This window comes from Plectropomus leopardus, chromosome 20, assembly GCF_008729295.1.
Source record: "Plectropomus leopardus isolate mb chromosome 20, YSFRI_Pleo_2.0, whole genome shotgun sequence".
Classification (NCBI taxonomy): Eukaryota; Metazoa; Chordata; class Actinopteri; order Perciformes; family Serranidae; genus Plectropomus; species Plectropomus leopardus.
In genome coordinates, this window is record NC_056482.1 from 243,130 (window position 1) to 266,239 (window position 23,110).

Genomic DNA, 23,110 nt, shown 5'->3' on the forward strand with positions numbered 1-23,110 from the left:
AGACAGGAAGAGAGGCAGAGAGGGAGGAGGCCACAGGCTGCCCCGCTCACCACTTGGAGGAAACAGTGAGAGAGGAGGGGTGAGAGAAGAAAAAGGGGAGTATCCCGTCTTCTCTGCCCTTCTGTGCTACTGCAGCCCCCCTCCCTCCCTCTCTCTATCATTCTCTTTCTCTCTCTTTCCCCTTACTCATCTGTTTCTGTGGCTGCGCTGAGAGGAAGGGCACCTGCCGCTCCCTGATGATTCAGCCTTTCAGCTACTTGGAGCTCCACAGACAAGACAGCATGTCCCTCCTGCCACTGCAGTGCCTGGCCGTCCTGTCCTCTGCATCACAGCTGCTGCAGCCGGCCCATCACTTCTATTCTGCCTCCTCTGCCTCAGTGCTCAGGTGAGTGAGCGCTACTGTTCCACCGCTGGTCTCTAACAGAACATGCAGAACATTTAAGGAATCTCTGGCAATCTTTTTTTGTTTTTGCCTGCAGCAAATTTGATGACTCTATTTATAGACTGATGCGTTTCCAGTGAGAAAGCATGAATAAGGAACTCCTTTGCTTCCTGCGCACAAGGCTGTCCCTCCCAGACTGTTAAGGTTTGAGCATTTCCACAGAAATCCCCGCTCTGACTGCAGCCTCATGATGGAAAAGGAGACTGGTGGCAGACAGCCACAGTATGATGCTCTGAGTTAATAGTTGAGGTGTTTACAGACCCCTCATCCAGCAGCTGAATAGGATGACTGAGGGAATGGAGGAGCTCTCTGCAGGGCCGGCTCCCCCTCCCGGATCGGCCTCCCCCACCAGCTCTACTGTTGATACTGGACAAGTCCCCGAGGAGAAACCAGAGGAGACGGAGGCAGCTGCTGAGAGCGGGGAGGATGGCGCAGAGGAAGCTGGTGATGGGGAGCATTTGGGGGCTTTGGGAATTGTGGCCTTGCCAGGGACCTGCTGTGTATGCATAGAGATGGAACGGATTAACAATTGCCTGCACTCTGAGAAAATCTGCATTCTTCCCATCCTGGCCTGTCTGCTGAGCCTAGCCCTGTGCACAGCCGGCCTCAAATGGGTTTTTGTGGATAAAATCTTTGAGTATGAACCACCCACACACTTAGATCCTAAACGCATTGGACAGGACCCTATTATCATATCAGTTACCCCCACGCTGGGACTCACTGTGTCCATTCCTCATTCATCTACGTCTTTTGTCTCCTTGACCACCGCCATAACCCCAGGACGACCTGAGGTTTTAATGGAAGATCAGTCGACACGAGGGCCGTACGTGCCGCAGACTCCACCAGTGACTCTGTCTGATCCCTCTGTTACACTGAGATACAATGCTGAACGGCCCACCGTCCCAAAGCAGACCCCCCGGCCTCAGACAACACAAGAATCAAACGACATCATCGTCCCAACCAAATGTAAGTACCCAACAAACAGCCCAGTCAAAGATTGGCTTCTCTTGTCCCTTTGTCCTCAAACTGGTGTTTAATATTAGGATATATGATGTGATGATGCCTAACCTTGAACTGTGATTTTCATCATTGTACAAAGATCAGTGTTTTGTTTTTTTTTTTTATAAGGATTCAAATCTTTTTTTTTTCCCATTTTGACCCTTTGAGACCTATATCAACCTCACTTTTCCTGTGCCACTTTCACACATATTTAAACCTTTGAACCCCAAACAAATTCTTGTGATTTCTTTCAAAAACATCAGTAAAAAGGCAATGAGCAAATTGATAAGAAATGTTCAAGAAATTAGTAGATTCAGATTTTTTTAAAAAGCAAGGTAAACATTTCTAAATCATAAAAAAGCTTGGGAAAAGCTATATTTATAATGATCAAAATTACAATTTTGAAATTATGTCACAGAAATAGTATAATTTTTAAGCACATTTTTTCCAACTCTTGTTTACCTTTATTTAACTTTTTAGCTAATCTCTTACATATTTTTGGGTCATTTCTTCTTTTGTTTTTCATTCATTTTTCATTTCATCTCCTCATGTTTTTGATAGAAATCAGGTTTCAAACGGTTAGCAGTGTTTTGTAAATGGTGTGTTCTGTCAGCTCTGTCAGGAAATGTCAGGACTTTGCATGAAAGCAGACATGCAGGGACATGCACTGGGTAGTAAAAGAGGCCCATGACTAAGCTACTGAAATATTGCAACACAGAAAGGTGTGCAGGAAACAACAGTTCCTTTCAACCCCACTTTACCCCAACATAAGTTAATGTATAATTTCTAACATTTGCTCCTTCCTCTTAAAGTATTAATGATCCTTAAATTAAACAAAATGAGAGACACACTACAAGAAATGCATGTTGTCATGGTGTTACTTTGAATGTCTTGGGCAGTATATAATATGGAAGATTCCTAAAATGTGTCCAGGCACATTTGTGAAAAAGTGAAAATCAATAAATGATGGGGGACACAAACTGGAACTCCAGGCTGTGGTACAGGGAGACTTCCTGTTTTCTGCCTGTGCTCCATTTCAAGGTCAGAGCCAGCTGAAGGCTAATTGATGCCCCCTCCATCTGTCCGCCGCAGGGAAAAACAACCCACTAATACTGTCTGTCTGCCGGCGGCTCGCCACTATGACGTGTATGCTATAGTCACATCACTGTGTGCCTTATTACACTATATCTAGGTTAGCTAATCTGAGGAAGCATCAATAATATTTTGATTTCTTAATCAGCAGCAAGAATAGACAATGCCTGTAAATAACTACTGTACCTGCACACTGTGGAAATGTTTGATAGCAAGTTACCTGCTAACAAAAGTGCTGAAACATTTGGGCACTCTGGTGATTCAGAGGCAAAGTTTCTACATGCCACTGCAGACCGTCACTCAGTGAGATAGAAGTAGTTGAATTGTGTGCAACTAAAACTGGACTTTTAAAATACATGTAAATTTGTTATCCCAATTGAAATTGTACTAAGTCGAATTTCTCGAAGTTGGAATAACACTCTTCGAGATAATGCTCTTGGGGGTTGATTTACTCTTTCATGTATATGTCTCAACTGGACCCAAACTGGCCTAGGCATTCTGCACATGCTCCGTAGTCCCTGCACCAAGCTTTGACGCAGAAGTTAAACAGCATAACTCTGTAGAAGAAAGCCAGAAAAAAACAGAACAGGACGAAGGGATCGACGTGGCTCTGAAAACGGATCCATGTTGTCACAGTTTGGCATGCAACATGTTTGCTGATTGCTAACTTAGAAAGGGGGCATATAGTCACTTACAGAGGAGGCGTCAGACATACTTTGGTCAATAAATAAATTCTCCGCCGGTACTTGTATACTGGGTCAAGGACAGTAGTCCAATTAAATGGCCTAATCGAGATATAACTGTAGCTGCACTTAACTGTTAAACTGACTGACTGTGTGCTGAATTCCTTGCAGCAACCCTTGCACTGTCTTCCAACAAATACAAATGGTTGTGCTTGCTGGTGAGAAGCCAGTGAGGGATCAAAGGCTTCATGCAAGAACATCTTTGTTTTCTTATCCTAGACATCTCTTACTTTCTGCGAGTTTTGCTCGTACGAATGTCGAATGTCAGGTTCACCGAACTCTCCTAACTAAGTAAGGTTTGATTTCAATCAATTTTATCTATTAAGCCCATTATCACAAATCACAATATGCCTTCACAACAAACTACATCCCTCTGTCCTTAGACCCTCACCGCGACGAAGGAAAAACTCTCTTCAAAAAATCCTTTAAAACAGAAAAAATACTAGAAACCACATGAAGAGCAACTGAGGAGGGATAGATGTCGTGTAAAGGTTGAGGGTCTTAGGACTTAAGTAACTAAGGTCTTATACTAAGACCCTGAACCTCCCACATGTTAACCCCGTTGAGAAACCTCTTGCTAGAAGGTGTAGGCCTTCTTTACAAGCCAATAAACTCTGCTGTCAGACAGATTGTGGTATGAGAGGATTCTGCAAAAATGTTTAATGTCCAATGCCAGCAATTTGGAAGGAATTTCTTGCTACCTTATTTGCGCATGACAACCACAATATGCCACAGTAATACACTCACAAAGTAGAGAAGAAGGAGACTGATAAAATATAATCTTCTACATGATCGTAAGATGGGCTACAAGGCGCCTACACCTTTAGTTCTCCCTGCGCTCAATACAGGATTCACGGCTTCCTGTGTTAAACACTGGTGCTGGATATAAATTGTGAGCTGCTGAATCATCCAGTTTAAATGCATTTCCTACAAATACTGGTTGAGCAATTCTTATTCAGCTCTTTATAACTAATAAAAGACAAATCTGACTTGCGTATTTGTAAGTGTAATCCTTTGAACTGGTCCTCACAAGAAGACAAAAGGCCTAGACACACCAAATCAGCATCAATTAACTAGCAGCAATGAAGGCAACTGTTGCGTCACCTTACATCGCCTGTGTCAGCCAAAAAGTTGCACATAAACACATTGCAAAGACTACAGCTGGTGGCCAGCCAGCATGTACATTCTGTGCCTGCATGATAGGAAGAAACTCTCCATGCCAGCAAACTGCAGTTGTTTTGTGATTGCCATTAAAAAAGGCAAACCTTGTTGATAGTTAACCAGTTAGGACATTAACAACTCAATCCACCACCTCGTGACTTCAGCTTTTTGTTTACTTTACTTATTACTGTTATTCTTCTCATACACTGAGCTGGAGTACCAATCAGAGTGATTTCATTCACTGATGGACTCCACCATCTGTAATGCCATTTCAACATGCTGAATTGGCAGAAAAAAAGCCGACAAGGGCCAAGGCTGCTGGACACACCACAGCATCCAGAGTGATAGATGCTCACTGACATTGGCTGAAGGCTGACTGTGGGCTTGGTGTGTCAGGGCCTTTAGTGGTCAAATTCCTCGCTCTGACGATTGTGCAACACTCCTTTGTGACACTACAGCAGAGGGGCTGGTGAACAATGGTGTAGTGCAAGTTATATACATGTGTATGGGGTATACCCTCCTCTTTTTCTGCCCATTTACAGTACATCCCCTCATCAGCCAAGAAGCCACTGGAATATAGAGTAGACTACCCACTTGCTTCTCAGTAACCTCCCCGGGTACCTCATAGAAAACTTGCCTTATCAGCTACCCCTATACCACTGCTGGGGACTGTAAGGGCATCAGGTTAGTTTCTGTTGTTAAGCTACTTACCAGGGTTGGGGTCAAAGAAAACAGAGGGAACTCTTCCTGGCCGCCAAGGCGTACTAGAAACAGAGACATTGTCATCAGCTGAGCCACCAACATGTTCTCACTCCAAACTCATTACATGGTGCCGCTCTGTTAGGACCTTCTGCATCTACCTGTGATGTTTTAGTTATTCTTCTGCATCAACTGTTTACACTCTGGGATGTCGTTACAATGATGTCAACAAATGCTGATGGTGGGATGACGTCATGGTGGGATGACGCAGCCCATTACCGTGATGTCACACCATGCAAAAAGCAGCTTGCCCCTTATGTTTACACAATGTGCAGGCTTTCATGATGTTTGGGAATAGGAAACAAAGTCACAGACAGTTAAGTTTAGGCAAAGTAGGCCCATGATAAAGTGTAGATCACTCACAAACATACACACACCCATATAAGAATGAAACTCTGGACTTCCCTATGAAAGTCAGTTGTTTGTGGGACCCATCCACCTCCACCTGCCCTGTAAGCACATTGTCGCTCCTTATATTATGTTGTTACCGGCAACGTTATTACCTGACGCTGTCCTTCAACATTTCATTCGCATGCAACCGGTTTCGTCCAGCATAGTTCTCATGTGACGTCCCACAAGCATGTTGTGTGTGGACATGCCCAGTGCTTTCCAGCTGTCCGCTAGCGTACAATGACACGCCACCGGTTCTGTCTGATTGCATTCTCATCTGACACTGTCTAGCTGCTATGGACTGGAGCCACTTGATTGATCACCGTTCTGATCCCAAGCTGACTTCCCAGCTGGCCACTATAAGACGTTGATATTTGGTTGAATATAGGTTGTGATATTGAGTTACCAAAATTAAATGTCAGGACATCTTATACCAACATAAATTTTAAGTAGAATACTAATGACAAATGATGTTAATATTTTGTTGGTTTAAGTTTTGTTGTTAAGTAACCAAACTCTCTTTGAATCTTCAAAATACGACATTTCTTTGTAAGGTACAGAGAACAAAACCCAATGCTGGCAAAACATCATAGTGCTGACATCCACATAACATGACATTCTAACATCGGTAGACATTTTAAAAACTGTCAACCTGATTTTCATTCCAAAAAAAATTAACTGACATCTTTCTGATATCATAATGAAGTCAGATGCCACTTGGGTTAGTTATTTAACTCAGTAGCTTTAGCTACATTCTAACGTCATACATCTAAATGCTAATCTAAATAACAAAAGCTGCTTAGCTGGTAGAATTTCAGCTGCAAGGGATGAAATAAAAATCAAAATACACTAAATATTATTCTTAATCTCCTCCAGCACTTGACGGTGTTTACAGTTTACAGTGAGCGATCAAAGGTCGATGATTATAGGAACAGTTAGCCATTCATGTATTTTTTACCCTTCACAACTAAAGCAGGGCAAAAAAGTTCTGTGTGAGAGGGTTTGTGTTTTCCAGGATGCCACCAACAAACTACGATCTGTGGGCAAAATCTTAGTAATACAGCAATGCACACTGCATCATACACAATGTTCATACTGTGGAATAGCGTTCATTGCAGTGCTGTTGGATAAGACTGCATTATTTTAGCGAGGTGGCCCCAAACTGGCCACTGAGTGTATATAATAACCTGAAACTCTGACCCACTCTGACTGAATAACAGGTTGCCAAACTGTTTTGGTCATCCACACTGAACACTGCCACTTAGAGAATTAGGCTACATCCTATGATTGGTAGACTGCAGTGAATGTGCAAACCTAGTTATTTATTATGAGCATGCTGGGCCAATATTATGGGCTTTGTTATTACACATGGATGATTACTATTTAGTATAGGTGAATGTGGGAAGCACTTTTTATTGTGTTTTGCCATTTTAGTCTTACCTGTAGTAATGCATCAATATAAGAAAAAAAAGCTCTTTGGTAACTAAAAGCTAGTCTTGGTCATAAATGTATACATTCCATTTCTGCCAATACCTCCCTCTAAACCCTACACACTGAATGTTTTAGGACAATGGGGTTGCCTTTGGTGCTGCATATATGCCGCATTCTAAACTGTTGAGTATAATTATGTATTGTATAGTAAATCAGTAAATGCAATGATTTGGGACAGAAAATGTATTCTTAGGCCTCAAGTTCCTGCACCCTAAGAGGTGATTGCTGTCTGCCTTTACAAACACATGGCACAGTAGATTTCAATCTTAATCATACTAGCTTTAATTACACATGTAATAAATTACAAACAGCATTTAATGGGTAGTTTAAAGCTGCAGTATTTTTATACCAACATTGGATCAAATGACTAAGTGTTATGTAAAATGTGTTGCTCATAGTGACAAACCCACAGAGAATGACCAACACTGCAGTTCCCCCCAGCTCTGTGAAGCTTTTTAGCCTCTTTTACCTCATTATTCAGATTTATAGCCCCAAAGCATTCACCGTAACTCATCTGGTGATAATATGTTGAAGCTTGTTTCTGCTGCTCTAAGTGGCCATAAAATACATGTAAGTATACTGAAATAAATTTTAGTCAGTCCTTTTATTTCTGGCTTTTCTTGGTAAATCCAACGACCATAACGTACAGGTTTAAAGAAATGCTCAATTTTTGGTGATGGTAAAGCACTTTAAAAAAAAAAAAAAGAACATGTACATGAATAATAGAACATTATGCAAATTGGTTATTAGTATTTCTGCAGTATCATTAGGACCTTTTAATGCAATTTGTACACTTTATTTAAATTATAGACACATATCAATTGTTTCTGGAGCAGACTACATCTACACCAATGTGTCAATATGTGAAAATGCTTTTTTAAATTCTCCTTTCATGTTGATTATTCATCCATACTTTGATGCTGTTTTATCACACCTATAAATGTAAAAGTCTAAGACTCCTAAGACATGTTCTGTACTTCATCTGCTGGATGGGCATAAGCTTTGTGCAGAGGATGTAGGAATCTATCCTATTTATAATTCATCAACCCTGGGGCATCCTAATGTACTGTAATGTAAACCTGCAGCTGCAGCTCCACAGTAAGCAGGTGGGATTCTCCTGCCCCTAACACTTTGATGTTGAGGTTGGTGTCCTGATGCAAATTTATGATCAACAAAAGAAAACAAACACAAAAACAAATCATTTGCATACAGACATCTGTGCAAACTCTTAAGAGAAATTCACCACCTTGATTTGATTTCATTGGTTTAGCTCCTCACCATGCTGCAGTGATGAAGAGATGTACTCTAGGGCATATTGGGTGTGGTTTAAGGGGTGACAGAGCACACATCTGATCACACTTTCCCAGCCTACAACACATTTACACCAGATGCTGCAGGAACATGGCAGTATATCACAAATGATTTGAATCATGTAAACATAGGTTTCATAGATTTCAGAGGGGACGCAGGGAGCACAGCCCCCCCTCAATATTTGTGCACTGCATGCACACAAATGTAAACATGTGCATCTCCCCCACCTTTGAAACCAATGTTGACAAAATCATCAGATTGCAGGAAACTGAGTGTTTGATGCTCACTATTTTCTTGCAGAGGAGACCCAAACTCCCTGTTTCATGTCCCTCCATGCATTTCTATAATGGTCTCTTTCACCTGTTAGACAGGGAGGCTCTTCTGTAGTTATAATGCCAGAGCAGAGAAGCTAAAGAGGGACTCCTTTCCTCAGGGAGGCCACACCTGTGGTGTTGTTGACAGTTACCTGCACCACATTTAATATCGTCACTATCTCCTTTGAAACGTGAAAAATAAGGCAATGAGCACCGAAACAAGAAATAACCCAAAATTAGCAAGACATTTAGCTGAGAGAAAGAAAAGAAAATTACCTGAAAATTGAAAAAAAAATCTAAGCATTTCATTCCACAACACAGAGACCAGTTGAGAGGGTGAGCAATAAAACTTAAACCTAGTGATGCAGGCTGTGCTCAGAGGTGAAACAACACTTCAAACGTTCAAGGAGCAAAGGTCAGTCGAATGCCTGATATAGGCCTGATGATAAGTTGCTTTTGATCATTCTCTAAAACAATGTGTGTGCTGTGACGATGCACTAAAGCCCTTTTCCACTGCACAAACACCAAGTAACACCTGCTAATATCTGGCTTTTTAATGGTAGAGGTTATAATTGGCATTCACACACAGGTGAAATGACTCTATCAGCTCTGACTTTATCAGCTCTGGCTCCTAAGGGCACTGATGGAAACACAACACCCGTGTGAACATGCAAATTTTAGCCCCTGAAGGCAATGTCAAAGAAATACTCTATTTTCCACTTTAAAATAGCAGTTTTGAAGTCCATCTAATAGTAGGCTAACTTCCAACAGAGAGAATGGGGTCTGTCCAACTCCCACAGAGCACCCCGTTCACTTACTTTTAGTAACATGGAACTTGGCCAGCGGGCAGTGGTTCTTTGGAGAGAAGTGCGTATAGCTTTACGGCCCTATGGCACACACCAGCCTTCAGCTAAAAACAGGCCAGTTAGCTCGTCTTGGTAGGTCTCTGTCCTCGTCCGTCCTTACCTTATAAGTTTAGAACCCTACAAACCTATCTCAACGAGGATGTAATAAATGACTCCCTCCAATGCAGTCATTTAGCCACAGCCTATAGACATCATGGTAATAGTTTACTTGAATACATACATATTCCTCATGCAAACAGTTTGCAAACAATGGGCTGTAAGCTTTGCTGGTGAGGGTTTTACAACGTTCGGGTTGCACTCAGAGACCTCTAATGGGTGCCCCCCCCCCCCTCCACACACACACACACACACACACACACACACACACACACACACACACACACCGAAAACCACATGCTGCAGAGCTGTGCACACAGCTCCTCTCTACTGGAAATTGGAAATGAGTCTATATATAGTCTCCCTGTCCTCCTTCAGCTTTTCTTTAGCCGTTCAAACTTCCCCCAGACTTTGCATTTCTGTGTTGCTTTCCTGTCCATGCCATTCACCACCATAGACTTTCCTGCCTTCCCAGTCACTTCCCACCAAGTCATCATCACAGTTCAGCACACCTGTCCTTCATGCTCACATGAAGCCACACTTGCCCTTTATCACCTCAACTCTGTAAACACAGTATACCTGCTCACAATCACATTTCCTCAGCAGATGGTCAATGTTATCTGTGTTGCTAGGTTCTCACTGTGCTGCAGACATCCTGTCTCCTTCCTGTTTCTGTTACCTGTTCATCTGCCCATGAGACACACTGCTTTTTAATTGATTTTAGTGCATTTTCTAATTTACTTATATGTCATGAGAGGACAACCCCCAAATTTTGTTTTTCACCGTTAATAACAGGAGTTCTGCTTTTGATAATGCTCTCCTTTTCCCTCCCTGACCAGTAAGTAATAATCTTACAGCTGGGTGCTCTATAGCCTGACCTTGGGCAATCTCCATGGAGACAACAAACTGTCTGATGAGATTCACATGCACATTGGGTTGAGTGGTTCATCATTTTTGCAACGTTACATGTCAAAGTGATGCTTGAGAAATCCTTATGAGAGGAGAGTAGAAAAGAATAGGACGTGAAAGCTCTGAAGGTGAACTGAGAATGAGGCTGCTGCAGGAGAGGCGGAGCTGAGCACGTACTGCTGAGCTTCTCTCCCTCTAGTGGTAGTTTTCCTCCATTCAGGTGCAGCAGGATGAGGGTGTGTCTTTCACTGGAGTCAACAAGATGCACTCACACTGTCATATATGGAACAAGTGTTTACAAGATGTTGTTCTACACATGTACTACACATGATTAATGGAAATATAAATGAGTCATAATAACTTAGAACAAGCTCCCCTTTAACCCTGAGGGTCAGCTGAAGTAAAATATTTGCCATTTGAACATTTGAGAGATGATAGTTACGCAAAGGTTTTGTCAGTAGGAGCTTTGAACATACCATTTTAAAGGAGCAAAATGCTCGATCCACAGTTTACTGTTAATGGTCCTGTGACTGAATTTTGCCTTTTTCTGAGTTATTGTCCTTTTCCCTGTAAGTCTGTAAGTATGTTTTACCTCCCTGGTGTTTCATTCAGTTGTGAGGTGCTGTAAGTCCACTGTGTTAACACACGGTCCTCTTACAGTCCCATGTACGAAGCGGCAGTGTATGAACAACACAAAGTTGGGTCAAAATTGCTGAACCTGCCTTCAAGCGAAATTTAACACAGACATTTTAGTTTCTTACAAAATTAACCTTATTAAAAAAATCTTAAATCTAGCGCCAACATATTCCTGTGGATGCCAAATTGTGTATTTTTCATATTCCTCCTGAACAGTTTCAAGTAAACGGAAGGAAAAGAAAATTGTTAAACTTTTGTCTGTTGCAAGCCAAACGTGTTATTTCTTTACAATGGAAGGACATACATGGACCTACTTCTAATCAATGGATCAAAGAAATGTCCTATAACTTGGCACTGGAAAAACTGACCTATCTGGCTAAAGGAAAGATTGAAGACTTTTACAAGATCTGGACATCCTTTCTGCAATTCATTACGGACCTATCTGTGTAAGAAGTTAAGTTGCAACTGTTAGAAGTATGCATATATTGTTGCACTGAGAGTATGACGCTGTTGGATGGGTGGGGAGGGTAGGGGTGGGGGGTGGGGGCATAGGGATTGTTGTAAGGGTTAAAGTGTTATGTTATAATAACAAAAAACAATAAAAAATGTTTGGGGAAAAAAAAAAAAAAATCTAGCGCCAACATCAGGTTAAGGGTTTTTTGAGTACTTTTTTCTTGTTTTTTTTCCCACTGTGATTTCAGCAGAGAAAAACTCACATTTTGAATTCTGGCAAAACACAGAACTGTTGTTTTTACCCCCTTTTAATAATAATGCATTTTATTTCATAGTGGCAGGAAGAAAAATCGTCTAAACAAATGTCAGAATCTATTTTGAAATTAATTTCATTGAGTTTTTGTTGGTATCCTTAATAACATTGTAGGTACTTTTCTAAGTGCTATAATGTAGGAAACTGGACATGTCTGAGTTTCTTGAAGACATTTCCCCTCTCATCTAAAAGGTTTCTTTATTTTGAACTAAAGAAGCCTCTCAGATGAGAGGTGAAACATCTTCAAAAAATTCAGGCAAGTCCAATTCTCTACCACATAGCGCTTAGAATTACCATGACCTTCACTAACATCGTTGGTACTTCTAGTTTTTTCTTTTTTTCCCACAATAAAGGCTTGTGACTGCCTTTCCATTAAAGTGTGTTATCATAAGTGTGTGACCCTTCAGCGTGGGGACAGAGTTCTTGTCCGTAACCTCAGTGATAGAGGGGAGCATGGTAAGCTTCGACCGTATTGGGAAACACCATCTACATCATGAAAGAGCAGGTTAGTAACAACCCTGTCTACAAAGTCAGTCTGGAAACAGGAGGTTGAACCTTTCGCACCCTGCACTGAAACCTGCTGTTACAGGTGAAAGACTTACCAGTAGAACCGTCCCAGACTTCAGTTGCTAACACTCCAAAGTCACACAAGAGGGCCGAGAAGTTCTCAGAGCCCTTGCAGACCACAGGAACATCACAGAGCTCTGATGCAAGTGACTCTGAAGAAGAGCACAGTATGCCTCGATACTGGCTACACGCACCTGCACTGGACTCACATGGTGAGGGTAATCTTCCAAAACAAAGAATGACTTGCAAGTTATGAAACAAACCTGGACAGAGTGAGACTCACCTCAGAGAGACAGTCTGAGCCGGAACAGGGAATAAAAAATGTTCTAGAAGTAGAACCGGGAATACCCATTGAGAATGAACTTAACATGGACCAATCACAGCCTGACGATGATGAGGAGATACCTCAGGCGGCTGACCAGGTGAAGGATGCCCCGAACCTCATCCTGAGCACTAAGTCCCTCGGAGGCAATTCGCCAGAGATAGGTGGCCTGACTATGTGTTCACTTATCCATCCCTTGGCCAACCAGTTTACCAGCTCCGTCCCACTGTGAATGCAGTCAAGGTCCAGCCAATACATTATACTCACCTGTGCTACCCCTATCCCCATCCCCAGACCTTTTAGTCCCAAACCTTCACCCCATACCCATACCCCTCCCTACCTGTCACATGCCCAATTCATTGTTTCTGAATGACTTAAAGAAAAACAATTACATGCATATCCAACAAACATTTCAGTGCTATTTTGATGATGGATAAAGTACACAGACACTTAATTCCTATTTTGTGCCTAAAATAGACGCGTGATCCCTGAATATGCTTTTTATTTTGTAATAGTTTGTCTCAGCAACTTTCACCTGTTTTTGAATGATATTTGACCAGTTAGAGAGTTGTATAACTGTGTACTTTGTTCTCCACTTACATTTTGGTAGAAATTAAAGAAAAATGGATTGACAGTATTTAAATTGTCTAATAATGTTCACATTTTTTTGGAGTTAACATGATGATGTTTTGCAGATGGGTTAGGGTTCTAGGTTGTGTATTCTCTATACCTCCCGACTGAATAACATTCTTCTGCGTCAACATGAAGTTGACTTGAAATGTTTGGAAGATGTTGGATTTTGCTTAGTTAGGAAAACAAATGAAAACCAACAAACCATCAACATCATCTGTCATCAGTAATTTGTGTCAAATTTATGCTGGCATTAGACACTGAATTTTGGTCACCTGTTGTCACAACCTAAATTCAACCAAATAAATGTGTGATGACGTTGCTGTGAAAAGGGAAGACCGTGTCAGTGTGCATGAATAAGATAATGATTAGCACAAAGGATTGCTGTAGTGCCACTCTGGAGTGTATGCTGTGGATTTATGTTTTTCTAGCCTTTTGTGGACGGCTGATGTGGTCTGCTGTTGAAGGGGCATGGTTTCAGTTTTTGGTTGCTAAGAGTGCATTCTCATAAATTCATAAATTGATAAATGAATAGATAAATGAAAACGGTTGTTTTGAACTCTAGTCGAATTTGCAACTGAGCTTTAATTCTTGAATGCTCAAAAGATTTATAGAATTTAAGATCCAACATTTTAACAATTTTATTAAACAGTCTACACATAGTCAGTGTCTTTTCTTTTCTTTCCTTTTCTTTTTTACACTTTACAATTCACTTATTTCACAAAATAAGTTCACAAAATGTTTACACACAAGGCAGTATTTGACTGATTATTTTGTCTCTATTTTTCACCTTCACTGGTATGACTACCGTGATTCCAGTAATTCATGCAGGGCAGATTTCTGTTGCTGCAGTGCATCATGGTTTGTCCTTGACAACACTTGACAGAAACACCATCCGCTGCAGTGGGCTGATTGCTCTGCAAACCTAACCCGAGCCTTGCCCAAAGACTGGGGAAGTGCAGCGGGCTGCTGGCTCAGCTCCAGCCCTGTGTCACGGCTCTCTGGTTTAATGTTTCTGATCCAGCAGCAAAAACTAAGCAGAGAAATCTGCAGTGCTCTCTGCATCTCATCAGGCTTGATGAGGACAAAAACAGCTGCTGTGCTTGGAGCAGTGTTACTGAAACCCCTCCACTGTAGGGGACTCTGACACACCCCACTGCACTGAGCATGCACTGACAATACATTGGTGTCAAATAAAAGTCTTCTCTGTCCATAACAGGCTGCTGATTTATGGATGTTATCGTTTGATCCTTGTTTTTATCACATTCACTGATCACTTTTATTATCCTCAAAGCACATCATTAACAGTAATGTCTTTGATAGTTTATGTTTTGAAGTTCACAGAAATAATCAAAGGCTAATAAATGCATTCAGTTTTCTCGTGAAGTAGAGCTCACACATCAAACTCACCGCTCACATCTTTATACATTTATTAAAGCTCCGGAATTGCCATCATAAAGAGTTTATGTTCAATACAAACAGGAATGGATGCAAGTTCTGATTCAGCCTTCTTCTTGCTCCATATCTCTTAAACCCTAATCGATGTGCATCATTACTCAGCTGCATAATCTCTTTTGCAGTCTCATTCATTCTTTTATCAGTTATCTGAGGCGGCTGCTTGTTGCAGTGTTGAAATGTGCTGTGTAATGCTGAGACAGAACCTTTATATGAAGGCTGTATTCTACTCACTGTACTCAGTCACTGTTTCGAGGCCTTATCTTTTCTTTTAAGAATAGATCAAAAATCATGTGATATACCTATAATCATTAAAGTTTGTGTATTTCAGTGGAACAAAAAGAGTAGTTGATGTGTGCAATGTCACTGAACTATGATAATGCTTTATCAGGGAATAGTGTCAGTTAAAAGGAAACCTGCTGCAAGTCTTTATCATATGAAAATCAAGAGAAAACGCAGGTGTGCTTGAAGAGAAGGGTAATCACCCCAGATGAAAAAACAAACTTAAGAAAAAAGAGCTTTTTTTCACCCTGGTTGAAATTCGTTGGTATTTCAATGCAAGTCTATGTTTTAAATTAAGGCTTTCAGCGTAATTTAAGTCCATTTATTCCTGCTCCATGCGTGAGGATCCCCAAATTGCACTAGACTCTGGTGGGGACCCCCTGCTGCAATTTTTATATATATATTTTTTAACTTACATATACATATGTACATTATAATGGCAAATAAAAAAATCAAGCATACAGCTTTTCTTAATATATTCCTTATTTTTCCTCTGTTATAAACATTTCTTGTCATTTTATTCAACAGTAGTATTAACAGTAAACATTTTCTTTTAGATGTTTTCTCTTTTGTTAGGCCTTAATATTCATTACATTAACTGTCCTTTGTTATAAACATTCTGTCATTTCCGTCTTAACAATATTTAACAGTAATTGTCACAGTAATAATCTTTAGAAGTTTTTTTTTCTCTTTTGTTATTCATTCATTCCATTCAGTGTGTCTTTCTTCTGTTAAACGGTCCTTGTCATTTCTGCCTTAAAAATAATCAACAGTGATATGAACAGTAAACATGTTGTTTTTTTTTTTTTAATAGTTTTTCTCCTTTGTTATTCATTCAATTTACATTTTTTAAATAAAAATTAAAAGATTGGCATCAAATATTTTGAAATGCAGTGATTAATAAAATCTAAATATATATATATTTAAAAAATCATTGTCACAAATCATTTTTTTAGTTGATTTTTTTTATTTTATTTTTTTAATATTTGCCCTTTTTTCCATCAAAGTTTCAGCAGCCCCCACTTTGAAAAACAGTGATTTAGACCACCAACATGTCAGATGTCAGGACGCTGAATGTCTGTCTTCAGATCGCTGTTGTCAGAGACATGTAGGTTCGCTAAACTGGAGACGGAAAGTGCCTGGAAATCGGATTGGCCAATCCAGGTGCTACCCCATTATGATTGGTTATCTGCCCAGTCAGTTTGAACTGTGATGGATAAACTGAATTTGGTTTATAGGTTAATTCGGTCCTAAACCTTTGAGGCATTTTAATGCCAGAGTTGTGTCAAGCTGGCCAAAAAGCCACAGAAGAGGGAGAAGTCTGCTCTGATTTGCAGCTGAGCCATGGTACAGAGCTTTTTTGACATTTGTGTGGTGTCCCTCTGTTGTGTTGTGATTGGTTGGCCTATTTATCTTTAAAGTAAACTCTACACAGGAATGTAAGACACAAGGATGTTAGTAATTAGAGCAGGTATGGGTAATGGAGAATGGTCAATTAAAGCTATGCCAAAAAATGTGCTCACAGCAGTGCTCATACTTCATGCCACCCCTGCATAAAGCCTGGTATACATTGAAGGATTTTGGGCTGTTGCAGACACAAGATGACCATTGTGAAAGAAATGTGGCGATGTCTTTGGTTGAGGCTCTAAAACTGCGGTACTACATCGCACAGTGAGAGAAGTTCAGAGATGGCCCATCAAACCCATGAAAGACAGCTAAAATTCTGACAGTGTCATCTCACTGTGTGACTCCTTTTACAACCTATGTCTACTAACAAACCAATAGAAATGCAGCATGAAATGACGCACTGATCAGCGTAACTCTGCTAGTGCATGCTGGTAGATGCTAATAAATTAATAGAGCTCCCATTGCAAAACTGTTGTGTCAAGTTGGCCTCTTTTCTCCAGCCACGACCACATCCACACCTTACCTTTCCTCTTCTTCAGATATTTTCCATTATACACAAATGCCACTATTTTACTCTGACCACTACAGCAGCATAGCACCTTCGCATGGTTCACTGTCTGAAAAAATGTATTATTCTGTTGTTTTTTGGTCGCGTCATTGATATTTTGTTTTGTGGTGTTGATTGTTGGAGGAGCCGAAGGAGCATTGTTTACCAGTCTACATGTGGTGTCTTTGGATTTGAGTGCGGTTTTAGCCACCGGGTTACTGTGCGCTGTGTCAAACTGTTGCCCTGCAGGTGAGATGAGGATGCATAGGGATTTAAAGTCGGTCCGTGATGGATAGATATGTGTCTGATGTCGTTTCCTCCAGATTGTGCACTTTAAATCCAGGTGAAGTTTGAAAGCTGTCACCTCAAGGTAAATGGTTGTCTCCAGGCCCAGGAGTGAGGTGGATATTCCCGCAGAGCAACAGAAAAGTGCAAAGAAAAAAAGCGCCCCTCCGCAAGGACGCTCTCCCGTCAACAAAGCCCGACACCCAGTGTTGAGCTGAGGCTCTCCTGTTGTTCAGTGGAGTAGAGTATAGGGTGTATTGGCTCCATGAATCAAGGGGAGGCTGGGAAGCGGTGGGTTTACCCAGCATTTCAGTGCTGCAGGATGGGTGCAGACAGGCGGCGTGCCATATTCCCCACAGAGGTAGGACAGTGACAAAGACAGCGTGCAGCACCAGGATTACGGCATGTGATAGCGCTTGTGGTTGGATGTTGACCAGATAGAACAGCCAGGACAAATTTTTCTTTATCTTGGTTAAAAAAGGTGGCGTTTCTCCATTAAAGCATTTGACGATCAGGAACGGGCCTTCCATGGACATGCCTCCGGTTAAGTCCCCATGGAGCAGCTCAGAGCTGAGGTCTCCACCGCCTCTGGCTCCTGTCTGTTGCCTCTCTGTCTTGGCCTGGAGCTGCCGGCTGTCACTAGGTGAACTCGCTCTCCGTGATCAAAGAGTTTACTGGTGCTGCCGTTTTGGTCCACATCAGAGCTGTGTTCACACTGGCCCAAACACATGGCACTCGGGCCTAAAGTTCGATGGGCCAGCCTAAATGCCTATGTGAAATCACCCTAAAATAAAAGTGGTTCAGAACCTGAAAAGTTGGTTTTTAGCTGGAACCAAAATTATCCAGTTTTCATCAATCTGAAGAATGAATTGCGAACATCAGTGGGAGTGTCACATTCTACAGGCTGAAAAGAGAGAATGGAGAAGACAACTATTTAGAAGTTGAGTGAGAACTTGTCAGACAACCTAGGAACGTGCAGTGGTCTCAGTAATTGTTGGTTCATGTCTTTTGGGTGAAAAAAATATCTGGAATAACGGAACAAAAGTTTGCAGGTTATCGGTGTAATCCATGTTTTACTTCTACTGTTGTGCACTGCACTGCCCTCCTTTATATATCATAATCATATCAAAGCATATCCTTGATTACTGTAGTTATGATAAAACTGGTGAAAATGCGGGCTGGCTCGTTGGATAGCTCCAAGGTTCCAAGAATCCCAAACAGAACTGGTTTAAGTAGCAGAGCTGATTTGGTGAAGTCTCTCATTTTTACATTGTGAAACGTAGTTCTTACTTGACACCAGTCGTGTATTTTTGACATCGCAACAAGTGACATAAAGATAGAGCATTGTGTTAGTGTCAGATTTCTATTTTCTTTTTAATTTTCAGAGCTTTGCCTCCAGTGTCTTAGTGTTTGAACAGTATTTGAGAGATAGATTTTTTTTTATTGAGATTTGTAGTTGTCTTACATTAGAGAGCAAGAAGTGTTTTCACTGATCTAAGATGAGTCAGACAGTAAAAATGCTCTTTCACGTCACTGCTGACTTCACTCATCACTCATCATTACTCATCACTTTGTTTTCCCTGTAAATGTTTGAAACATAACATGATGGTTGTTCTCTCTGCCAGAGCTTCTTTTCTATGAAGACTTTTAAGAGCAACACCTAAACGGACACATTTAACTGCTAAATGACAGTTTGCTGGAGGACAGTATCTCCTAAGACCTTCTTCATTTTTGAAAATATAAAGGTTTTACCAGTGTCCACCCGCAAACATAGAATGTGGAATTAAAGTCGGTCATACTACAGTCATACTGTTATCAATGATATGGATGTTGAGATTGTTCCTCAATTTAAATACTTGGGAACCACTATTGATAACTCACTAAGTTTTGAATCCAACACTGTTTGTAAAAAGGTCCAACAGCAACTCTATTTCCTAAGAAAGATGAACACGTTCAAAGTGGGCAATGTGTTGTTGACTCTGTTCTATCTGTGCTTTATTGAAAGTGTTCTGACATATTGTACTGTTGCATGGTTTGGTTGTCTTACTTTGTCTAGTAAAAACAGGCTGGCAAAGCTGGTCAAAGTGGCAGGCAAGGTAATTAGGGTGCAGCAGAGTCAGCTGCAGGATATCTATAATAAACGGGTCATCAGTAAAGCCCAACAAATCCTGACCCATCCTGACCAGCCTCTCTTTGTGGAATTTGATCTTCTTCCTTCTGGCCGTCGTTACAGAATGCCTCGAACCAAAACTAAATGTGCCAGAGCTTCTTTTATTCCTGTTGCCATTGAAAAGCTTAATTTGCTTGTCTAATCTAGCAGTCTGTGTACTTTCCGTGGGGTAGATAGATTTCTACATTATGTCCTGGCTTTATACCCTGACCTTTAAGTATTTATTCTTCTGTAAGCTATCTTAGCCTGAGTATTCATTATTATATATTTTACCAACTGCATTGCACTTATTTGACTTGATGCACTTTATATGCAGTGTCCTGTTGAAGTGGTTGAGGTAACCTGTGTTTCACTTGGACTGTGGTTTTCTACATGTTTGTGTATCTGATGTTGTTTCGTGTACTTGTTGTGTATTGATGGTTGCTACTGATCTAATTTCCCTTGGGACAATAAAGTTGAACTTGAACTTGAACTTGAACTAAATGCTCACCAGTGATATAAAGGACACATCCACCCAAAATCATCAAATATTTCAAGGATGGCAGCTGAAGTCAGGACTGGACTCCCACAAAAGAAAATGTTCAAAATCTTCTTTACTTACATTTCTGTGGCAGAATGCAAAACTACAAATCATTTTCCAAAAACTATTTTCACCACAATAAGGCTGATTATGGCTTCCATATTCCTTGTGTTCTTAGTTTTAGTCTTTAACAACAAGTGAACGAAGCCTGTGTCAGTAACTAGTGAGTTTTGAAATGAGTGTCTGGAACATAGGAATGGTAAATGGATGGACCTGCACTTGTATAGCACTTTTCTTATCATTTTGACCACTCAAAGCATTTTAATACTGTGTGTCACACTCACTCATTCACACACACATTCACACACTGGTGGCCAGGGCTACTGTACAAGTTGCCACCCGCTGCTCAGTTTTTGATATAGTCACATACTGATGGCAAAGCCATTAGGAGCAATTTTGGGTTTTCATGGACAATTTGATGCCTTTCAGTTGCAGTAAACTGAGTTTTCATTTAAATATATTGAATTGAATCTAGTCTGACTGCTGCTGCCATCTCATATTCATCTTTACTTTAACCCTTTGAAACCTGGGCCATTTGGCGTAATTTCTTTCAAAAACATGGGAAGAAGACAATGAGCAAGGAAAGAAGGAATTACCCAAAAATTATCAATAAATTAGTAAAAAAAAGTTTTAATTAGTACAAAAAAAAGAGAAAAGAAAAAGAGGAGGGAAAAAAACACAAACAAGGCAAACAAAACTTGGAAAAAGTGCTTAAAATGATAACAAATGTGCGACCTGATTTTAAATATGTTGGATTAAATATGTATTTATAAATATTGTTCTTTTTTTCCAAGACATTTCCCCCTAGCTTTTTAAAAAATAATTTTCTAAATTAATCTTTTTTGCAATTTGTGGAACATTTCTTATCAAGTATTTCATTGCCTCTTATGCATTTAAAAAAAAAAAGAAAAGAAATTGCACCAGTGTGCTCAGGGTTCAAAGGCTACAATACTTGTGTGAAAGCAGAACAAGAAAAGTGATTTTGCCATAGGTTTCAAATGGTTAAGAATGACTGAATTAAAGGATTGTTTTCTTTAAACTCTGGCAACATGTAGTAAGGATTTGCTCTCCCTTCACAAACTCAGTGTAATCTATGTGTCTGTGTTGTTTCTGTGTCTTCTGCAGCTGCCACCAGCACCACCACTACAGCCAAGACCTCTAGTCATGTGACACGCTGCAGTGACAGCCAGAGGAACTACTGTGTTAATGGAGGAGAGTGCTTCACCCTTGAAATCATGCCAGGGAGCACAAAGTTTCTTTGCAGGTATGACACAGACAGTAGGTCATAATAGTGACTTTAATATTAACACTTTGGACTTTGAACTGATTTTCTTCTGTTTCACAGTCTTTTACCAGTTAATGCTCTCATTTTTATGTTTGTGGACATGCTACATCTCTTTTATTTTGCCTCCGAGGTTGAGGTTGATGCTAACTAGCTTCACTCTGCCCAGCAGTTGAGGAACAAGACATGTGAACTTTACTTGGGTCTTGAGGAGCTGCAGTGTTAATTCACCGACAAGCTGAAACCTACACTGTACATTTCCGACCACACACTTGCTATTTACAGACTGTGCACTGAGATCAGCAGGGTGGGGGCAAGGAGATATGATTAGCGTCTCTCTGCATGTTCTGTAGCCAGTTCGCTGCCACTTCTTTTGACCCTCTATTTGTGAAAACAACCTGTCAGCTTACTAATTGGTGCGCCTGCAGGTGTTGCAGAAGTTGAATCTTCTCAGCCTTTGGAGGTGGAGGAGCCATTATCTCACTGTCTAGTGGTAAAACCAGATCGGGTCCTCGCTGAAGTGAACTCTGAGGAACCTGAAGCTGCAGACTCTCTCCACCAAGTTTTACTGACATTGAGAGTGAGGTTGTCCTGGTACCAGATGTGACAGTTCTGACATTCTCTCTTTGGATTTTCTTATTAAAATTGCTAATCAAACCAGCAAAGGTCCTTAGCAAACTTGAAAGTTTTGGAGCTGTGTGTGCTCATGAGTCATGCATGAGAGCACACAATCTCTATCGCAGGGTGCTCTGGCACTTTATTAGAGGTTAACTGTAGGTCAAGTTTTCAAACATTTATTACTGGTAGCATAAGGTAAGGATTTTAAAAACATTGGATTTGGACACTGAAAAAAACTTTGTCTGCAAAACAGTATTATTGTTTGGTGATAAGGTTGTATCCTGGATCCTGCCATATTTTGTGACTATACCCTGGATGTCTTTGTGCTTGTCCATGTGTTCTCATGTCTTGTGTGTAACATGTCAGTACTGTTGATCTCTTGTCCTTTCTACCCATCAACCAGGTGCTTGGCGGGATTCACTGGGCACCGATGTGAACAAGCTGTGCTTAAGAAAGTCTCAGACCCAAAACGTATGTGAACACAACTGTATTCAATCCCACATGTCATTGCTGGTGTTTCACCCCTGTCATGTTTTCTCCAAGAAATGCTGGAGAAATCCATGTTTCCCTTATAGGCAGAGATACAGATTTGGTGATAAGCTAGGCATTGTTCCTGCTCTAATTATTTCTAGGAGCTTAAGAGGAGCCCTCTAAGTGGGTCTAAAGACTTCAGCACACTCTCCTGTGGAGTAGTGCACTGAAATTTGCATGTACTTTACATTTCATCACACTCCATCCTTGCTGTTCAGGGCAGCATCCATCTAGAGTTGAAGTGGTGTGTCTTGTCTCCTTCCATTCAGCCTCACCCCCCTCTCACCAGAGAACACTCTTGTAATGAGTATTGCCATCAGAACTCATTCCCAGTGGTCCAGTGCTAGACAGACCACTGTGTGGTTGGTAAAACAGCAATAATTATGATGTTTAAGTCCAAATTCACTGGTTGGACTGCTAGCACACCATGACTAACCAGCCTGCTCTCATTCCAAAGTC

At 40.8% G+C, this 23,110-nt stretch overlaps 1 protein-coding gene across 5 annotated transcripts in view; it reads left to right on the forward strand.

Annotated features, from left to right (window-relative positions):
• nrg1 (neuregulin 1) overlaps positions 1 to 23,110 on the forward strand; it is a 46,094-nt gene continuing 22,984 nt past the window's right edge. For 2 of the 5 annotated variants that reach the window (XM_042508846.1, XM_042508851.1), the window contains exons 1-3: positions 1 to 1,408; positions 21,346 to 21,484; positions 22,524 to 22,591. In XM_042508846.1, the coding sequence (XP_042364780.1) occupies positions 727 to 1,408; positions 21,346 to 21,484; positions 22,524 to 22,591 (889 nt within the window). In that variant the 5' untranslated portion in view covers positions 1 to 726. The remainder of the gene's footprint in view (positions 1,409 to 21,345; positions 21,485 to 22,523; positions 22,592 to 23,110) is intronic. The other 3 variants (XM_042508848.1, XM_042508849.1, XM_042508850.1) reach the window with 3 other exon arrangements.